The 19,729-nt window shown below is 46.8% G+C and overlaps 1 protein-coding gene across 3 annotated transcripts in view; it reads right to left on the reverse strand.

Annotated features, from left to right (window-relative positions):
- Positions 1–5,613: 5,613 nt before the first annotated feature.
- Positions 5,614–19,729, reverse strand: part of tbc1d23 (TBC1 domain family, member 23) — a 106,058-nt gene continuing 91,942 nt past the window's right edge. The window contains exons 17-19 of one of the 3 annotated variants that reach the window (XM_055941230.1): positions 16,820–16,955; positions 6,521–6,715; positions 5,614–5,817 (exon numbers count right to left, since the gene is read on the reverse strand). In XM_055941230.1, the coding sequence (XP_055797205.1) occupies positions 5,733–5,817; positions 6,521–6,715; positions 16,820–16,955 (416 nt within the window). In that variant the 3' untranslated portion in view covers positions 5,614–5,732. The remainder of the gene's footprint in view (positions 5,818–6,520; positions 6,716–16,819; positions 16,956–19,729) is intronic. The other 2 variants (XM_055941231.1, XM_055941232.1) reach the window with 2 other exon arrangements.

Genomic DNA, 19,729 nt, shown 5'->3' on the forward strand with positions numbered 1-19,729 from the left:
ATAGTATGTGGACACCCGCGCCACGATCTTCTAATAGTATGTGGACACCCGCGCCACAATCTTCTAATAGTATGTGGACACCCGCGCCACAATCTTCTAATAGTATGTGGACACCCGAGGCGCGATCTTCTCATTCCAAAATCATGGGTATTAATATGGAGTTGGTCCCCCCTTTGCTGCTATAACAGCCTCCACTCTTCTGGGAAGGCTTTCAACTAGATGTTGGAACATTGCTGCTATAATAGCCTCCACTCTTCTGGGAAGGCTTTCCACTAGATGTTGGAACATTGCTGCTATAATAGCCTCCACTCTTCTGGGAAGGCTTTCCACTAGATGTTGGAACATTGCTGCTATAACAGCCTCCACTCTTCTGGGAAGGCTTTCCACTAGATGTTGGAACATTGCTGCGGGGACTTGCTTCCATTCAGCAACAAGAGCATTAGTGAGGTCGGGCACTGATGTTGGGCGATTAGGCCTGGCTCGCAGTTGGTGTTACAATTCATCCCAAAGGTGTTCGATGGGGTTGAGGTCAGGGCTCTGTGCAGGCCAGTCAAGTTCTTCTACAGCACAAAGTTGGAAGCACAGATTTGTCTAGAATTTCATTGTATGCTGTAGCGTTAAGATTTCCCTTCACTGGAACTAAGGGGCCTGAATCATGAAAAACAGCCCCAGACCATTATTCCTCCTCCACCAAACTTTACAGTTGGCACTATGCATTGGGGCAGTTGACCCTAGCAGCTCTAGCATACATTTTACAAAGTGACTTGATGGAAAGGTAGAATCCTATGACGGTGCTACGTTGAAAGTCACTGAGCTCTTCAGTAAGGCCATTCTACTGCCAATGTTTGTCTATGGAGATTGCATGGCTGTGTGCTCGATTTTATACACCGGTTACCTCTGGGTGTGGCTGAAATAGGTGAATTAGAAGAATGTCCACATACTTTTGTATATATATAGTGTAACTAGTGGACAGGTATCTAGAGGACAGTTATAGAGGTGGTGACTGTACCTGTATGTATAGTTCCACTCGGTCATATAGAGAAGTACATTTCTGATAGCAGAATATGACTTAAAAAAAATAAAAATAAAAAATTGAATGATCATTGCTTAAATTAAGGGTTTAATGAATGACATCATTTGACTAAATACCACTGGTCCCTGGTCAATGAATGGGCTCATTTAAGACTTGAGGGCTCTTACTCTGAACAACAATACTTGTGAAGTATGTATGTGTTATATATATATAAACAACATTGAAATGGCTTGTGCTGTCTGACTTGGATGGAGCTGTCTCCACAGCCAGTAAATCTCTCATTATATTGCCTTGTGTATTTCGCCATTGAAAAACCAACAGTCTAATTTAAAAGGTGCAATACTCAGAAATTGCTGCGCCATTTCCCGGTTCCTAAAATTCTAATAGTTTGCCTAATTTCAGTTTTGTGACAAAACAAGCAGTAATTGTGCGGAGAATCATTGTACCATCTAAACAGCTGTGAAATATATATTTTCCATAACCAAACATATTATAAGTTCAGCTGTTTGAAGCTGGTGTACAACACCGAAAGTAAGACTCAAAAACTCAACAAAAAAAAAGCAAATCATGTATCTTTTCAAAACAAATAAAAATGAATCCAACGTAACCCAGGTACAGGGCATTCGGAAATAATTCAGACCCTTTGACCTTCTCCACATTTTGTTACGTTCAAGCCTTATTCCAAAAACATGGAAGAAATACCTTTTCTTCCTCAGCAATCTACACACAATACCCCAGAATGACAACCCTAAAACAGGTTTTTAGAAATTGTTGCAAATGTATTCAAAATAAAAACAGAAATACCTTATTTACATCAGTATTCAGACCCTTTGCTATGAGACTCAAAACTGAGCTCTGGTGCATCCTGTTTCCATTGATCATCATTGAGATGTTTCTACAACTTGATTAGAGTCCACCTGGGGTAAATTCAATTGATTGGACATGATTTGGAAAGGCACACACCTGTTTATATAAAGGTCCTACAGTTGACAGTTCATGTCAGAGCAAAAACCAAGCCATGAGGTCAAAGGAATTGTCTGTTGAGCTCTGAGACAGGATTGTGTCGAGGCACAGATCTGGGGAAGGGTACCAAAACATTTCTGCAGCATTGAAGGTCCCCAAGAACACAGTGGCCTCCATTATTCTTAAATGAAAGAAGTTTGGAACCACCAAGACTTTACCTACAGCTGGCCACCCAGCCAAACTAAGCAATCTGGGGAGAAGGACCTTTGTCAGGGAGGTGACCAAGAACCCAAGAGCTCCTGAGTTCCTCTGGAGATGGGAGAACCTTCCAGAAGGAAAACAATCTCTGCAGCATTCTGCCAATCAGGCCTTCATGGTAGAGTGGCCAGAAGGAAGCCACTCCTCAGTAAAAGGCACATGACAGCCTGCTTGGAGTTTGCCAAAAGGCACCTAAAGACTATCAGACCGTGAGAAACAAGATTCTCTGGTCTGATGAAACAAAGATTGAACTCTTTGGCCTGAATTCCAAGCGTCTCATCTGGAGGAAACCTGGCATCATCCCTACAGTGATGCATGATGGTGGCAACATCATGCTGTGGGGATGTTTTTCAGCGGCAGGGACGTGAAGACTAGTCAGGATCGAGGTCTTGATGAACGGAGCAAAGTACAGAGATCCTTGATGAAAACCTGCTCCAGAGCGCCCAGGACCTCAGACTGGGTCGAAGGTTCACCTTCCAACAGGACAACGACCCTAAGCACACAACCAAGACAACGCAGGAGTGGCTTCTGGACAAATTTCTGAATGTCCTTGAGTGGCCCAGCCAGAGCCCGGACTTGAACCCGATCAAACATCTCTGGAGAGACCTGAAAATAGCTGTGCAGCAACGCTCCCCATCCAACCTGACAGAGCTTGAGAGGATCTGCAGAGAATAATGGGAGAAACTCCCCAAATACAGGTGTGCCAAGCTTGTAGCTTCATACCCAAGAAGACTAGAGGCTGTAATCGCTGCCAAAGGTGCTTCAACAAAGTACTGAGTAAAGGGACTGAATAATTATGTAAATGTGATTTCAGTTTTTTATATATTTTTTAAATAAATGTGCTAACATTTATTAAAACCTGTTTTTGCTTTGTTATTATGGGGTATTATATGCAGATTGATGAGGGGGAAAAATAATACATTTTAGAGTAATTCTGTAACTTAACAAAATGTGGAAAACGTCAAGGGGTCTGAATAGTTTCCGAATGCACTGTTTGTCAGACAGGATGAGGAGACCAGGATAATGGAGGGTGTCAGACAGGATGAGGAGACCAGGGTAATGGAGGGTGTCAGACAGGATGAGGAGACCAGGGTAATGGAGGGTGTCAGACAGGATGAGGAGACCAGGGTAATGGAGGGTGTCAGACAGGATGAGGAGACCAGGGTAATGGAGGGTGTCAGACAGGATGAGGAGACCAGGGTAATGGAGGGTGTCAGACAGGATGAGGAGACCAGGATAATGGAGGGTGTCAGACAGGATGAGGAGACCGTCAGACAGGATGAGGAGACCAGGGTAATGGAGGGTGTCAGACAGGATGAGGAGACCAGGGTAATGGAGGGTGTCAGACAGGATGAGGAGACCAGGATAATGGAGGGTGTCAGACAGGATGAGGAGACCAGGGTAATGGAGGGTGTCAGACAGGATGAGGAGACCAGGGTAATGGAGGGTGTCAGACAGGATGAGGAGACCAGGATAATGGAGGGTGTCAGACAGGATGAGGAGACCAGGGTAATGGAGGGTGTCAGACAGGATGAGGAGACCAGGGTAATGGAGGGTGTCAGACAGGATGAGGAGACCAGGGTAATGGAGGGTGTCAGACAGGATGAGGAGACCAGGGTAATGGAGGGTGTCAGACAGGATGAGGAGACCGTCAGACAGGATGAGGAGACCAGGGTAATGGAGGGTGTCAGACAGGATGAGGAGACCAGGATAATGGAGGGTGTCAGACAGGATGAGGAGACCAGGGTAATGGAGGGTGTCAGACAGGATGAGGAGACCAGGGTTATGGAGGGTGTCAGACAGGATGAAGAGACCAGGGTGGTGACCAGGGCCCTAATCCCTATATAGTGCACTACTTTAGACCAGAGCCCTATTCCCTATATAGTGCACTACTTTAGACCAGAGCCCTATTCCCTATATAGTGCACTACTTTAGACCAGAGCCTTATTCCCTATATAGTGCACTACTTTCGACCAGAGCCCTATTCCCTATATAGTGCACTACTTTTGACCAAGCCCGATAGGACTATATATTGAATAGGGTGCTGTTTGGGACTCTACAGTCAGTCAATCAATCTCTCAGGTCCTCAGCAACCAGGGAGGGAGACGACACCCTCAGCCCGACAGACAGGGAGGGGTTAACAGTCAGTCAACACAGGATCTGTCCTGGTCCTGGCTGGGAAGAGGAGGAGGACAGAGAGAAAGGGAGAGAGATATCAATAGAGAGCACCCTGCCCTCAGCTGACAGACGTCTCCCCATCCCGGCCCTCAGCTGACAGACGTCTCCCCATCCCGGCCCTCAGCTGACAGACGTCTCCCCATCCCGGCCCTCAGCTGACAGACGTCTCCCCATCCCGGCCCTCAGCTGACAGACGTCTCCCCTCCCGGCCCTCAGCTGACAGACGTCTCCCCATCCCGGCCCTCAGCTGACAGACGTCTCCCCATCCCGGCCCTCAGCTGACAGACGTCTCCCCTCCCTGCCCTCAGCTGACAGACACACAGACGTCTCCCCTCCCTGCCCTCAGCTGACAGACACACAGACGTCTCCCCTCCCGGCCCTCAGCTGACAGACGTCTCCCCCTCCCGGCCCTCAGCTGACAGACGTCTCCCCCTCCCGGCCCTCAGCTGACAGACGTCTCCCCCTCCCGGCCCTCAGCTGACAGACGTCTCCCCCTCCCGGCCCTCAGCTGACAGACGTCTCCCCCTCCCGGCCCTCAGCTGACAGACGTCTCCCCCTCCCGGCCCTCAGCTGACAGACGTCTCCCCCTCCCGGCCCTCAGCTGACAGACGTCTCCCCCTCCCGGCCCTCAGCTGACAGACGTCTCCCCCTCCCGGCCCTCAGCTGACAGACGTCTCCCCCTCCCGGCCCTCAGCTGACAGACGTCTCCCCCTCCCGGCCCTCAGCTGACAGACGTCTCCCCCTCCCGGCCCTCAGCTGACAGACGTCTCCCCTCCCGGCCCTCAGCTGACAGACGTCTCCCCATCCCGGCCCTCAGCTGACAGACGTCTCCCCATCCCGGCCCTCAGCTGACAGACGTCTCCCCATCCCGGCCCTCAGCTGACAGACGTCTCCCCATCCCGGCCCTCAGCTGACAGACGTCTCCCCATCCCGGCCCTCAGCTGACAGACGTCTCCCCTCCCGGCCCTCAGCTGACAGACGTCTCCCCTCCCGGCCCTCAGCTGACAGACGTCTCCCCTCCCGGCCCTCAGCTGACAGACGTCTCCCCTCCCGGCCCTCAGCTGACAGACGTCTCCCCTCCCGGCCCTCAGCTGACAGACGTCTCCCCTCCCGGCCCTCAGCTGACAGACGTCTCCCCTCCCGGCCCTCAGCTGACAGACGTCTCCCCTCCCGGCCCTCAGCTGACAGACGTCTCCCCTCCCGGCCCTCAGCTGACAGACGTCTCCCCTCCCGGCCCTCAGCTGACAGACGTCTCCCCTCCCGGCCCTCAGCTGACAGACGTCTCTACCCCCGTCTGTCTCTAGGAACTCTCCAGGGCGTCCAGAACCTTCATGATCTGCTGTTTGATGGCCTTGGTGGCGTCACCGGCGTTGGGGATCAGATACCTGCAGAAAGAGAGAGAGGGACTGTCAGACTGACAGCGCAGAAACTGAACTACTGATGTTATGTTTCATTATTTATTTGATGCTAAATTTACTTTATTGATGTATTATATTAAGGTAAAATAAGTGTTCATTCAGTATTGCTGTAATTGTCATTATTACAAATACATTTTTTTTTTTAAATCATCCAATAATCGGTATCGGTGTTGAAAAATCATAATCGGCCGACCTCTAATGGAGACTGACAGCACAGAGACAGGTATACTGACAGCACAGAGACAGGTATACTGACAGCACAGAGACAGGTATACTGACAGTACAGAGACAGGTATACTCCTCTAATGGAGACTGACAGCACAGAGACAGACAGCGCATGGGTACAGTCTCTGCGCTGTCAGTTAGTGTAGTCAGAGAGACAGCCAGTACCCATACAGTCAGTTAGTGTAGTCAGAGAGACAGCCAGTACCCATACAGTCAGTTAGTGTAGTCAGAGAGACAGCCAGTACCCATACAGTCAGTTAGTGTAGTCAGAGAGACAGCCAGTACCCATACAGTCAGTTAGTGTAGTCAGAGAGACAGCCAGTACCCATACAGTCAGTTAGTGTAGTCAGAGAGACAGCCAGTACCCATACAGTCAGTTAGTGTAGTCAGAGAGACAGCCAGTACCCATACAGTCAGTTAGTGTAGTCAGAGAGACAGCCATTACCTCTCCACAGCAGAGATCTCTATTCCAGCAGTGTTGCTGTTGCCGAACTTGAAGGTGATGAGTTCTGGGTGTTTTTTCTTGGAGGTGATCTTGACCACGCTGTTGAGGGCCTGTCTGGACTGGATGTAGGCGAAACCCTTCCTGGACGCGATCTCCCTCAGACAGTACATGTGGGTCGCCGTGATCAACAGGTGACTGGAGAAACAGGAACCGTGTTACCATAGAAACAGGAACCGTGTTACCATAGAAACAGGAACCGTGTCACCATAGAAACAGGAAACGTGTCACCATAGAAACAGGAACCGTGTCACCATAGAAACAGGAACCGTGTTACATTAGAAACAGGAACCGTGTTACATTAGAAACAGGAACCGTGTCACCATAGAAACAGGAACCGTGTTACATTAGAAACAGGAACCGTGTCACATTAGAAACAGGAACCGTGTCACCATAGAAACCGGAACCGTGTCACCATAGAAACAGGAACCGTGTCACCATAGAAACAGGAACCTTGTTACATTAGAAACAGGAACCGTGCCACCATAGAAACAGGAACAGTGTTACCATAGAAACAGGAACCGTGTTACATTAGAAACAGGAACCGTGTTACATTAGAAACAGGAACCGTGTCACATTAGAAACAGGAACCGTGTCACATTAGAAACAGGAACCGTGTCACATTAGAAACAGGAACCGTGTCACATTAGAAACAGGAACCGTGTTACATTAGAAACAGGAACCGTGTTACATTAGAAACAGGAACCGTGTCACATTAGAAACAGGAACCGTGTCACATTAGAAACAGGAACCGTGTCACATTAGAAACAGGAACCGTGTCACATTAGAAACAGGAACCGTGTCACATTAGAAACAGGAACCGTGTTACATTAGAAACAGGAACCGTGTTACATTAGAAACAGGAACCGTGTTACATTAGAAACAGGAACCGTGTTACATTAGAAACAGGAACCGTGTCACCATAGAAACAGGAACCGTGTTACATTAGAAACAGGAACCGTGTTACATTAGAAACAGGAACCGTGTCACCATAGAAACAGGAAGCGTGTTACCATATAAACAGGAACCGTGTTACATTATAAACAGGAACCGTGTCACATTAGAAACAGGAACCGTGTCACATTAGAAACAGGAACCGTGTTACATTAGAAACAGGAACCGTGTCACCATAGAAACAGGAACCGTGTTACATTAGAAACAGGAACCGTGTTACATTAGAAACAGGAACCGTGTCACCATAGAAACCGGAACCGTGTCACCATAGAAACAGGAACCGTGTCACATTAGAAACAGGAACCGTGTCACATTAGAAACAGGAACCGTGTCAGATTAGAAACAGGAACCGTGTTACATTAGAAACAGGAACCGTGTCACATTAGAAACAGGAACCGTGTCAGATTAGAAACAGGAACCGTGTTACATTAGAAACAGGAACCGTGTTACATTAGAAACAGGAACCGTGTCACATTAGAAACAGGAACCGTGTCACATTAGAAACAGGAACCGTGTCACATTATAAACAGGAACCGTGTTACATTAGAAACAGGAACCGTGTTACATTAGAAACAGGAACCGTGTCACATTAGAAACAGGAACCGTGTTACATTAGAAACAGGAACCGTGTTACATTAGAAACAGGAACCGTGTCACATTAGAAACAGGAACCGTGTCAGATTAGAAACAGGAACCGTGTTACATTAGAAACAGGAACCGTGTTACATTAGAAACAGGAACCGTGTCACATTAGAAACAGGAACCGTGTTACATTAGAAACAGGAACCGTGTCACCATAGAAACAGGAACCGTGTTACATTAGAAACAGGAACCGTGTCACCATAGAAACAGGAACCGTGTCACATTAGAAACAGGAACCGTGTCACATTAGAAACAGGAACCGTGTCACATTAGAAACAGGAACCGTGTCACATTAGAAACAGGAACCGTGTTACATTAGAAACAGGAACCGTGTCACATTAGAAACAGGAACCGTGTCACATTAGAAACAGGAACCGTGTTACATTAGAAACAGGAACCGTGTCACATTAGAAACAGGAACCGTGTTACATTAGAAACAGGAACCGTGTTACATTAGAAACAGGAACCGTGTTACATTAGAAACAGGAACCGTGTCACATTAGAAACAGGAACCGTGTCACATTAGAAACAGGAACCGTGTCACATTAGAAACAGGAACCGTGTCACATTAGAAACAGGAACCGTGTTACATTAGAAACAGGAACCGTGTCACATTAGAAACAGGAACCGTGTTACATTAGAAACAGGAACCGTGTTACATTAGAAACAGGAACCGTGTTACATTAGAAACAGGAACCGTGTTACATTAGAAACAGGAACCGTGTCACCATAGAAACAGGAACCGTGTCACATTAGAAACAGGAACCGTGTCACATTAGAAACAGGAACCGTGTTACATTAGAAACAGGAACCGTGTCACCATAGAAACAGGAACCGTGTTACATTAGAAACAGGAACCGTGTTACATTAGAAACAGGAACCGTGTTACCATAGAAACAGGAACCGTGTTACATTAGAAACAGGAACCGTGTTACCATAGAAACAGGAACCGTGTTACATTAGAAACAGGAACCGTGTTACCATAGAAACAGGAACCGTGTTACATTAGAAACAGGAACCGTGTTACATTAGAAACAGGAACCGTGTTACATTAGAAACAGGAACCGTGTTACATTAGAAACAGGAACCGTGTTACATTAGAAACAGGAACCGTGTCACATTAGAAACAGGAACCGTGTCACCATAGAAACAGGAACCGTGTTACATTAGAAACAGGAACCGTGTTACCATAGAAACAGGAACCGTGTTACATTAGAAACAGGAACCGTGTCACATTAGAAACAGGAACCGTGTTACATTAGAAACAGGAACCGTGTTACATTAGAAACAGGAACCGTGTCACCATAGAAACAGGAACCGTGTCACCATAGAAACAGGAACCGTGTCACATTAGAAACAGGAACCGTGTCACATTAGAAACAGGAACCGTGTCACATTAGAAACAGGAACCGTGTTACATTAGAAACAGGAACCGTGTCACCATAGAAACAGGAACCGTGTCACATTAGAAACAGAAACCGCGTCACATTAGAAACAGGAACCGCGTTACCATAGAAACAGGAACCGCGTTACATTAGAAACAGGAACCGTGTTACATTAGAAACAGAAACCGCGTCACATTAGAAACAGGAACCGTGTCACATTAGAAACAGGAACCGTGTTACATTAGAAACAGGAACCGTGTCACCATAGAAACAGGAACCGTGTTACATTAGAAACAGGAACCGTGTCAGATTAGAAACAGGAACCGTGTTACATTAGAAACAGGAACCGTGTCACATTAGAAACAGGAACCGTGTCACATTAGAAACAGGAACCGTGTCACATTAGAAACAGGAACCGTGTCACATTAGAAACAGGAACCGTGTTACATTAGAAACAGGAACCGTGTTACATTAGAAACAGGAACCGTGTTACATTAGAAACAGGAACCGTGTTACATTAGAAACAGGAACCGTGTCACCATAGAAACAGGAACCGTGTCACCATAGAAACAGGAACCGTGTTACATTAGAAACAGGAACCGTGTCACATTAGAAACAGGAACCGTGTCACATTAGAAACAGGAACCGTGTTACATTAGAAACAGGAACCGTGTCACCATAGAAACAGGAACCGTGTCACATTAGAAACAGAAACCGCGTCACATTAGAAACAGGAACCGCGTTACCATAGAAACAGGAACCGCGTTACATTAGAAACAGGAACCGTGTTACATTAGAAACAGAAACCGCGTCACATTAGAAACAGGAACCGTGTCACATTAGAAACAGGAACCGTGTTACATTAGAAACAGGAACCGTGTCACCATAGAAACAGGAACCGTGTTACATTAGAAACAGGAACCGTGTCACATTAGAAACAGGAACCGTGTTACATTAGAAACAGGAACCGTGTCACATTAGAAACAGGAACCGTGTCACATTAGAAACAGGAACCGTGTCACATTAGAAACAGGAACCGTGTTACATTAGAAACAGGAACCGTGTTACATTAGAAACAGGAACCGTGTTACATTAGAAACAGGAACCGTGTTACATTAGAAACAGGAACCGTGTCACATTAGAAACAGGAACCGTGTTACATTAGAAACAGGAACCGTGTTACATTAGAAACAGGAACCGTGTCACATTAGAAACAGGAACCGTGTTACATTATAAACAGGAACCGTGTCACCATAGAAACAGGAACCGTGTTACATTAGAAACAGGAACCGTGTCAGATTAGAAACAGGAACCGTGTTACATTAGAAACAGGAACCGTGTCACATTAGAAACAGGAACCGTGTCACATTAGAAACAGGAACCGTGTCACATTAGAAACAGGAACCGTGTTACATTAGAAACAGGAACCGTGTTACATTAGAAACAGGAACCGTGTTACATTAGAAACAGGAACCGTGTTACATTAGAAACAGGAACCGTGTCACATTAGAAACAGGAACCGTGTCACATTATAAACAGGAACCGTGTCACCATAGAAACAGGAACCGTGTTACATTAGAAACAGGAACCGTGTTACCATAGAAACAGGAACCGTGTTACCATAGAAACAGGAACCGTGTTACATTAGAAACAGGAACCGTGTTACATTAGAAACAGGAACCGTGTTACATTAGAAACAGGAACCGTGTTACCATAGAAACAGGAACCGTGTTACATTAGAAACAGGAACCGTGTTACATTAGAAACAGGAACCGTGTTACCATAGAAACAGGAACCGTGTTACATTAGAAACAGGAACCGTGTTACATTAGAAACAGGAACCGTGTTACATTAGAAACAGGAACCGTGTTACATTAGAAACAGGAACCGTGTTACATTAGAAACAGGAACCGTGTTACATTAGAAACAGGAACCGTGTCACATTAGAAACAGGAACCGTGTATCATTAGAAACAGGAACCGTGTTACATTATAAACAGGAACCGTGTCACCATAGAAACAGGAACCGTGTTACATTAGAAACAGGAACCGTGTTACCATAGAAACAGGAACCGTGTTACATTAGAAACAGGAACCGTGTCACATTAGAAACAGGAACCGTGTTACATTAGAAACAGGAACCGTGTTACATTAGAAACAGGAACCGTGTCACCATAGAAACAGGAACCGAGTCACCATAGAAACAGGAACCTTGTTACATTAGAAACAGGAACCGTGTCACATTAGAAACAGGAACCGTGTCACATTAGAAACAGGAACCGTGTTACATTAGAAACAGGAACCGTGTCACCATAGAAACAGGAACCGTGTCACATTAGAAACAGGAACCGTGTCACATTAGAAACAGGAACCGTGTCACATTAGAAACAGGAACCGTGTCACATTAGAAACAGAAACCGTGTCACATTAGAAACAGAAACCGCGTTACCATAGAAACAGGAACCGCGTTACATTAGAAACAGGAACCTTGTTACATTAGAAACAGGAACCGCGTCACATTAGAAACAGGAACCGCGTTACATTAGAAACAGGAACCGCGTTACATTAGAAACAGGAACCGTGTTACATTAGAAACAGGAACCGTGTCAGATTAGAAACAGGAACCGTGTCACATTAGAAACAGGAACCGTGTCACATTAGAAACAGGAACCGTGTCACATTAGAAACAGGAACCGTGTCACATTAGAAACAGGAACCGTGTTACATTATAAACAGGAACCGTGTTACATTAGAAACAGGAACCGTGTCACCATAGAAACAGGAACCGTGTCACCATAGAAACAGGAACCGTGTTACATTAGAAACAGGAACCGTGTTACATTATAAACAGGAACCGTGTTACATTAGAAACAGGAACCGTGTCACCATAGAAACAGGAACCGTGTCACATTAGAAACAGGAACCGTGTTACATTAGAAACAGGAACCGTGTTACATTAGAAACAGGAACCGTGTTACATTATAAACAGGAACCGTGTTACATTAGAAACAGGAACCGTGTTACATTAGAAACAGGAACCGTGTTACATTAGAAACAGGAACCGTGTTACCATAGAAACAGGAACCGTGTCACATTAGAAACAGGAACCGTGTTACATTAGAAACAGGAACCGTGTCACCATAGAAACAGGAACCGTGTCACCATAGAAACAGGAACCGTGTTACATTAGAAACAGGAACCGCGTACATTAGAAACAGAAACCGCGTCACATTAAAAACAGGAACCGCGTTACCATAGAAACAGGAACCGCGTTACCATAGAAACAGGAACCGCGTTACATTAGAAACAGGAACCGCGTCACATTAGAAACAGGAACCGTGTTACATTAGAAACAGGAACCGTGTTACATTAGAAACAGGAACCGTGTCACATTAGAAACAGGAACCGTGTTACATTAGAAACAGGAACCGTGTTACATTAGAAACAGGAACCGTGTCACCATAGAAACAGGAACCGTGTTACATTAGAAACAGGAACCGTGTTACATTAGAAACAGGAACCGTGTCACCATAGAAACAGGAACCGTGTTACATTAGAAACAGGAACCGTGTCACATTAGAAACAGGAACCGTGTCACATTAGAAACAGGAACCGTGTTACATTAGAAACAGGAACCGTGTTACATTAGAAACAGGAACCGTGTTACATTAGAAACAGGAACCGTGTTACATTAGAAACAGGAACCGTGTTACCATAGAAACAGGAACCGTGTCAAATTAGAAACAGGAACCGTGCCACCATAGAAACAGGAACCGTGTTACCATAGAAACAGAAACCGTGTCACATTAGAAACAGGAACCGTGTCACATTAGAAACAGGAACCGTGTCACTTTAGAAACAGGAACCGTGTCACCATAGAAACAGGAACCGTGTCACCATAGAAACAGGAACCGTGTTACATTAGAAACAGGAACCGTGTTACATTAGAAACAGGAACCGTGTCACATTAGAAACAGGAACCGTGTCACATTAGAAACAGGAACCGTGTTACATTAGAAACAGGAACCGTGTTACATTAGAAACAGGAACCGTGTTACATTAGAAACAGGAACCGTGTTACATTAGAAACAGGAACCGTGTTACATTAGAAACAGGAACCGTGTTACATTAGAAACAGGAACCGTGTTACATTAGAAACAGGAACCGTGTTACATTAGAAACAGGAACCGTGTTACATTAGAAACAGGAACCGTGTTACATTAGAAACAGGAACCGTGTCACATTAGAAACAGGAACCGTGTCACATTAGAAACAGGAACCGTGTCACATTAGAAACAGGAACCGTGTCACATTAGAAACAGGAACCGTGTTACATTAGAAACAGGAACCGTGTCACATTAGAAACAGGAACCGTGTTACATTAGAAACAGGAACCGTGTTACATTAGAAACAGGAACCGTGTCACATTAGAAACAGGAACCGTGTCACCATAGAAACAGGAACCGTGTCACCATAGAAACAGGAACCGTGTCACCATAGAAACAGGAACCGTGTCACCATAGAAACAGGAACCGTGTCACATTAGAAACAGGAACCGTGTTACATTAGAAACAGGAACCGTGTTACATTAGAAACAGGAACCGTGTCACCATAGAAACAGGAACCGTGTTACATTAGAAACAGGAACCGTGTCACCATAGAAACAGGAACCGTGTTACATTAGAAACAGGAACCGTGTCACCATAGAAACAGGAACCGTGTTACATTAGAAACAGGAACCGTGTTACATTAGAAACAGGAACCGTGTCACCATAGAAACAGTCTCCTGACCGTGTCTCTCTCTCTATGTAGAGGGCCGTCTCCTGACCGTGTCTCTCTATGTAGAGGGCCGTCTCCTGACCGTGTCTCTCTATGTAGAGGGCCGTCTCCTGACCGTGTCTCTCTCTATATGTAGAGGGCCGTCTCCTGACCGTGTCTCTCTCTCTATGTAGAGGGCCGTCTCCTGACCGTGTCTCTCTCTCTATGTAGAGGGCCGTCTCCTGACCGTGTCTCTCTCTCTATGTAGAGGGCCGTCTCCTGACCGTGTCTCTCTCTATGTAGAGGGCCGTCTCCTGACCGTGTCTCTCTCTATGTAGAGGGCCGTCTCCTGACCGTGTCTCTCTATATGTAGAGGGCCGTCTCCTGACCGTGTCTCTCTCTATGTAGAGGGCCGTCTCCTGACCGTGTCTCTCTCTATGTAGAGGGCCGTCTCCTGACCGTATCTCTCTCTCTATGTAGAGGGCCGTCTCCTGACCGTGTCTCTCTCTATGTAGAGGGCCGTCTCCTGACCGTGTCTCTCTCTCTATGTAGAGGGCCGTCTCCTGACCGTGTCTCTCTATGTAGAGGGCCGTCTCCTGACCGTGTCTCTCTCTATGTAGAGGGCCGTCTCCTGACCGTGTCTCTCTCTATGTAGAGGGCCGTCTCCTGACCGTGTCTCTCTATGTAGAGGGCCGTCTCCTGACCGTGTCTCTCTCTCTATGTAGAGGGCCGTCTCCTGACCGTGTCTCTCTCTCTATGTAGAGGGCCGTCTCCTGACCGTGTCTCTCTCTATGTAGAGGGCCGTCTCCTGACCGTGTCTCTCTCTATGTAGAGGGCCGTCTCCTGACCGTGTCTCTCTATATGTAGAGGGCCGTCTCCTGACCGTGTCTCTCTCTATGTAGAGGGCCGTCTCCTGACCGTGTCTCTCTCTATGTAGAGGGCCGTCTCCTAACCGTGTCTCTCTCTATGTAGAGGGCCGTCTCCTGACCGTGTCTCTCTCTATGTAGAGGGCCGTCTCCTGACCGTGTCTCTCTCTATGTAGAGGGCCGTCTCCTGACCGTGTCTCTCTATGTAGAGGGCCGTCTCCTGACCGTGTCTCTCTATGTAGAGGGCCGTCTCCTGACCGTGTCTCTCTCTATGTAGAGGGCCGTCTCCTGACCGTGTCTCTCTCTATGTAGAGGGCCGTCTCCTGACCGTGTCTCTCTCTATGTAGAGGGCCGTCTCCTGACCGTGTCTCTCTATGTAGAGGGCCGTCTCCTGACCGTGTCTCTCTCTATGTAGAGGGCCGTCTCCTGACCGTCTCTCTCTCTATGTAGAGGGCCGTCTCCTGACCGTGTCTCTCTCTATGTAGAGGGCCGTCTCCTGACCGTGTCTCTCTATATGTAGAGGGCCGTCTCCTGACCGTGTCTCTCTCTCTCTATGTAGAGGGCCGTCTCCTGACCGTGTTTCTCTCTATGTAGAGGGCCGTCTCCTGACCGTGTCTCTCTCTATGTAGAGGGCCGTCTCCTGACCGTGTCTCTCTCTATGTAGAGGGCCGTCTCCTGACCGTGTCTCTCTCTATGTAGAGGGCCGTCTCCTGACCGTGTCTCTCTATGTAGAGGGCCGTCTCCTGACCGTGTCTCTCTCTATGTAGAGGGCCGTCTCCTGACCGTGTCTCTCTATGTAGAGGGCCGTCTCCTGACCGTGTCTCTCTATGTAGAGGGCCGTCTCCTGACCGTGTCTCTCTCTCTATGTAGAGGGCCGTCTCCTGACCGTGTCTCTCTCTATGTAGAGGGCCGTCTCCTGACCGTGTCTCTCTCTATGTAGAGGGCCGTCTCCTGACCGTGTCTCTCTCTATGTAGAGGGCCGTCTCCTGACCGTGTCTCTCTATGTAGAGGGCCGTCTCCTGACCGTGTCTCTCTCTATGTAGAGGGCCGTCTCCTGACCGTGTCTCTCTATGTAGAGGGCCGTCTCCTGACCGTGTCTCTCTCTATGTAGAGGGCCGTCTCCTGACCGTGTCTCTCTCTATGTAGAGGGCCGTCTCCTGACCGTGTCTCTCTCTATGTAGAGGGCCGTCTCCTGACCGTGTCTCTCTATGTAGAGGGCCGTCTCCTGACCGTGTCTCTCTATGTAGAGGGCCGTCTCCTGACCGTGTCTCTCTATGTAGAGGGCCGTCTCCTGACCGTGTCTCTCTATATGTAGAGGGCCGTCTCCTGACCGTCTCTCTCTCTATGTAGAGGGCCGTCTCCTGACCGTGTCTCTCTCTATGCAGTTGTCACAATGCACTTTCCAGTTAACAGGAAACTCACCTGGGGAACATGTGTCTATTGTAACAGGAAACTCACCTGGGGAACATGTGTCTATTGTAACAGGAAACTCACCTGGGGAACATGTGTCTATTGTAACAGGAAACTCACCTGGGGAACATGTGTCTATTGTAACAGGAAACTCACCTGGGGAACATGTGTCTATTGTAACAGGAAACTCACCTGGGGAACATGTGTCTATTGTAACAGGAAACTCACCTGGGGAACATGTGTCCGGTTTCCTTGACCTCATTACAGGGAACATGGTGTTTCACGTCTGGTTTGTTGATCCATGTCTGGATGTTTACGATCTCCTTCCTGTCATCATCCGACATGGACGAGCTGTCAATCTCATCTGAACAGACAGCGAGACAGAGAGGGTTACAGACATAGAGATCAAACTAGGACAGCGAGACAGAGAGGGTTACAGACATAGAGATCAAACTAGGACAGCGAGACAGAGAGGATTACAGACATAGAGATCAAACTAGGACAGCGAGACAGAGAGGGTTACAGACATAGAGATCAAACTAGGACAGCGAGACAGAGAGGGTTACAGACATAGAGATCAAACTAGGACAGCGAGACAGAGAGGGTTACAGACATAGAGATCAAACTAGGACAGCGAGACAGAGAGGGTTACAGACATAGAGATCAAACTAGGACAGCGAGACAGAGAGGGTTACAGACATAGAGATCAAACTAGGACAGCGAGACAGAGAGGGTTACAGACATAGAGATCAAACTAGGACAGCGAGACAGAGAGGGTTACAGACATAGAGATCAAACTAGGACAGCGAGACAGAGAGGGTTACAGACATAGAGATCAAACTAGGACAGCGAGACAGAGAGGGTTACAGACATAGAGATCAAACTAGGACAGCGAGACAGAGAGGGTTACAGACATAGAGATCAAACTAGGACAGCGAGACAGAGAGGGTTACAGACATAGAGATCAAACTAGGACAGCGAGACAGAGAGGGTTACAGACATAGAGATCAAACTAGGACAGCGAGACAGAGAGGGTTACAGACATAGAGATCAAACTAGGACAGCGAGACAGAGAGGGTTACAGACATAGAGATCAAACTAGGACAGCGAGACAGAGAGGGTTACAGACATAGAGATCAAACTAGGACAGCGAGACAGAGAGGGTTACAGACATAGAGATCAAACTAGGACAGCGAGACAGAGAGGGTTACAGACATAGAGATCAAACTAGGACAGCGAGACAGAGAGGGTTACAGACATAGAGATCAAACTAGGACAGCGAGACAGAGAGGGTTACAGACATAGAGATCAAACTAGGACAGCGAGACAGAGAGGGTTACAGACATAGAGATCAAACTAGGACAGCGAGACAGAGAGGGTTACAGACATAGAGATCAAACTAGGACAGCGAGACAGAGAGGGTTACAGACATAGAGATCAAACTAGGACAGCGAGACAGAGAGGGTTACAGACATAGAGATCAAACTAGGACAGCGAGACAGAGAGGGTTACAGACATAGAGATCAAACTAGGACAGCGAGACAGAGAGGGTTACAGACATAGAGATCAAACTAGGACAGCGAGACAGAGAGGGTTACAGACATAGAGATCAAACTAGGACAGCGAGACAGAGAGGGTTACAGACATAGAGATCAAACTAGGACAGCGAGACAGAGAGGGTTACAGACATAGAGATCAAACTAGGACAGCGAGACAGAGAGGGTTACAGACATAGAGATCAAACTAGGACAGCGAGACAGAGAGGGTTACATACATAGAGAGTTGAACATTCAGCGCCTTCAAAAAGTATTCAGACCCCTTGACTTGTTCCACATTTTGTTGTGTTGTTTACAGCCTTATTCTAAAATGGATTAAATAAAAACAATCCTCATCAACCAACACACACTACCCCGTAATGACATCACACTACCCCGTAATGACATCACACTACCCCGTAATGACATCACACCACCCCGTAATGACATCACACCACCCCGTAATGACATCACACCACCCCGTAATGACATCACACCACCCCGTAATGACATCACACCACCCCGTAATGACATCACACCACCCCGTAATGACATCACACCACCCCGTAATGACATCACACCACCCCGTAATGACATCACACCACCCCGTAATGACATCACACCACCCCGTAATGACATCACACCACCCCGTAATGACATCACACCACCCCGTAATGACATCACACCACCCCGTAATGACATCACACCACCCCATAATGACATCACACTACCCCATAATGACATCACACTACCCCATAATGACATCACACTACCCCATAATGACATCACACTACCCCATAATGACATCACACTACCCCATAATGACATCACACTACCCCATAATGACATCACAATACCCCATAATGACAATGCGAGACATTTTTGCAAATGTATAAAAATAAAAAAAATCTTATTTACATAAGTATTCAGACCCTGTCTATATGTAACAAAATGTGGAAAAAAGTAAAGTGTCTGAATACTTTCCGAATGCACTGTAGCTGAATAAAATCAAAATGTTTTCTCCAAAGGATTTGAGGGAGGACGCACATGCTGCTGTCCTGTGTTGAGCTGTTAACAAAGAAACAGGTCCTCCTATCTGCTTCATTTAGAGTTATTTATCCAACTTTAGTTGTGATACAAATGTCGGGCTTATATTTATATTTGTGTATACATTGTAAGGCTGAATGGTATCTTATTAGGATCCCCATTAGCTGTTGAGACTCTTCTGATGATTTGACAAAAGGCTCATGAAAGGCATGAGCTCTGGACTGTTTCTTGTGCAGGCTGTAAACACGGCATCAGTCAAGACAAGCACTTGATAATGCCTCAAATTACCCGCCTGCATTCCCTTTGTGTGGCCGTAATGCCACCTTAAAAAAAGTCATGCCTTTTGCGGCTAGTGGCCGTTTTTCCCTTGGGCTGAATATAATCATTATAATTCCCTTCTCCAGGCTGCAAACTCCAAAGCACGTCTCACTCAAATGGCTCTCCCACACGTGATCGGGTCTTTCTCACAGGCTACAAGTGAAGACAGACACCACGTCTCACTCACATGGCTCTCCCACACGTGATCGGGTCTTTCTCACAGGCTACAAGTGAAGAC

This window comes from Salvelinus fontinalis, chromosome 12 (assembly GCF_029448725.1).
Source record: "Salvelinus fontinalis isolate EN_2023a chromosome 12, ASM2944872v1, whole genome shotgun sequence".
NCBI classification, from domain to species: Eukaryota; Metazoa; Chordata; class Actinopteri; order Salmoniformes; family Salmonidae; genus Salvelinus; species Salvelinus fontinalis.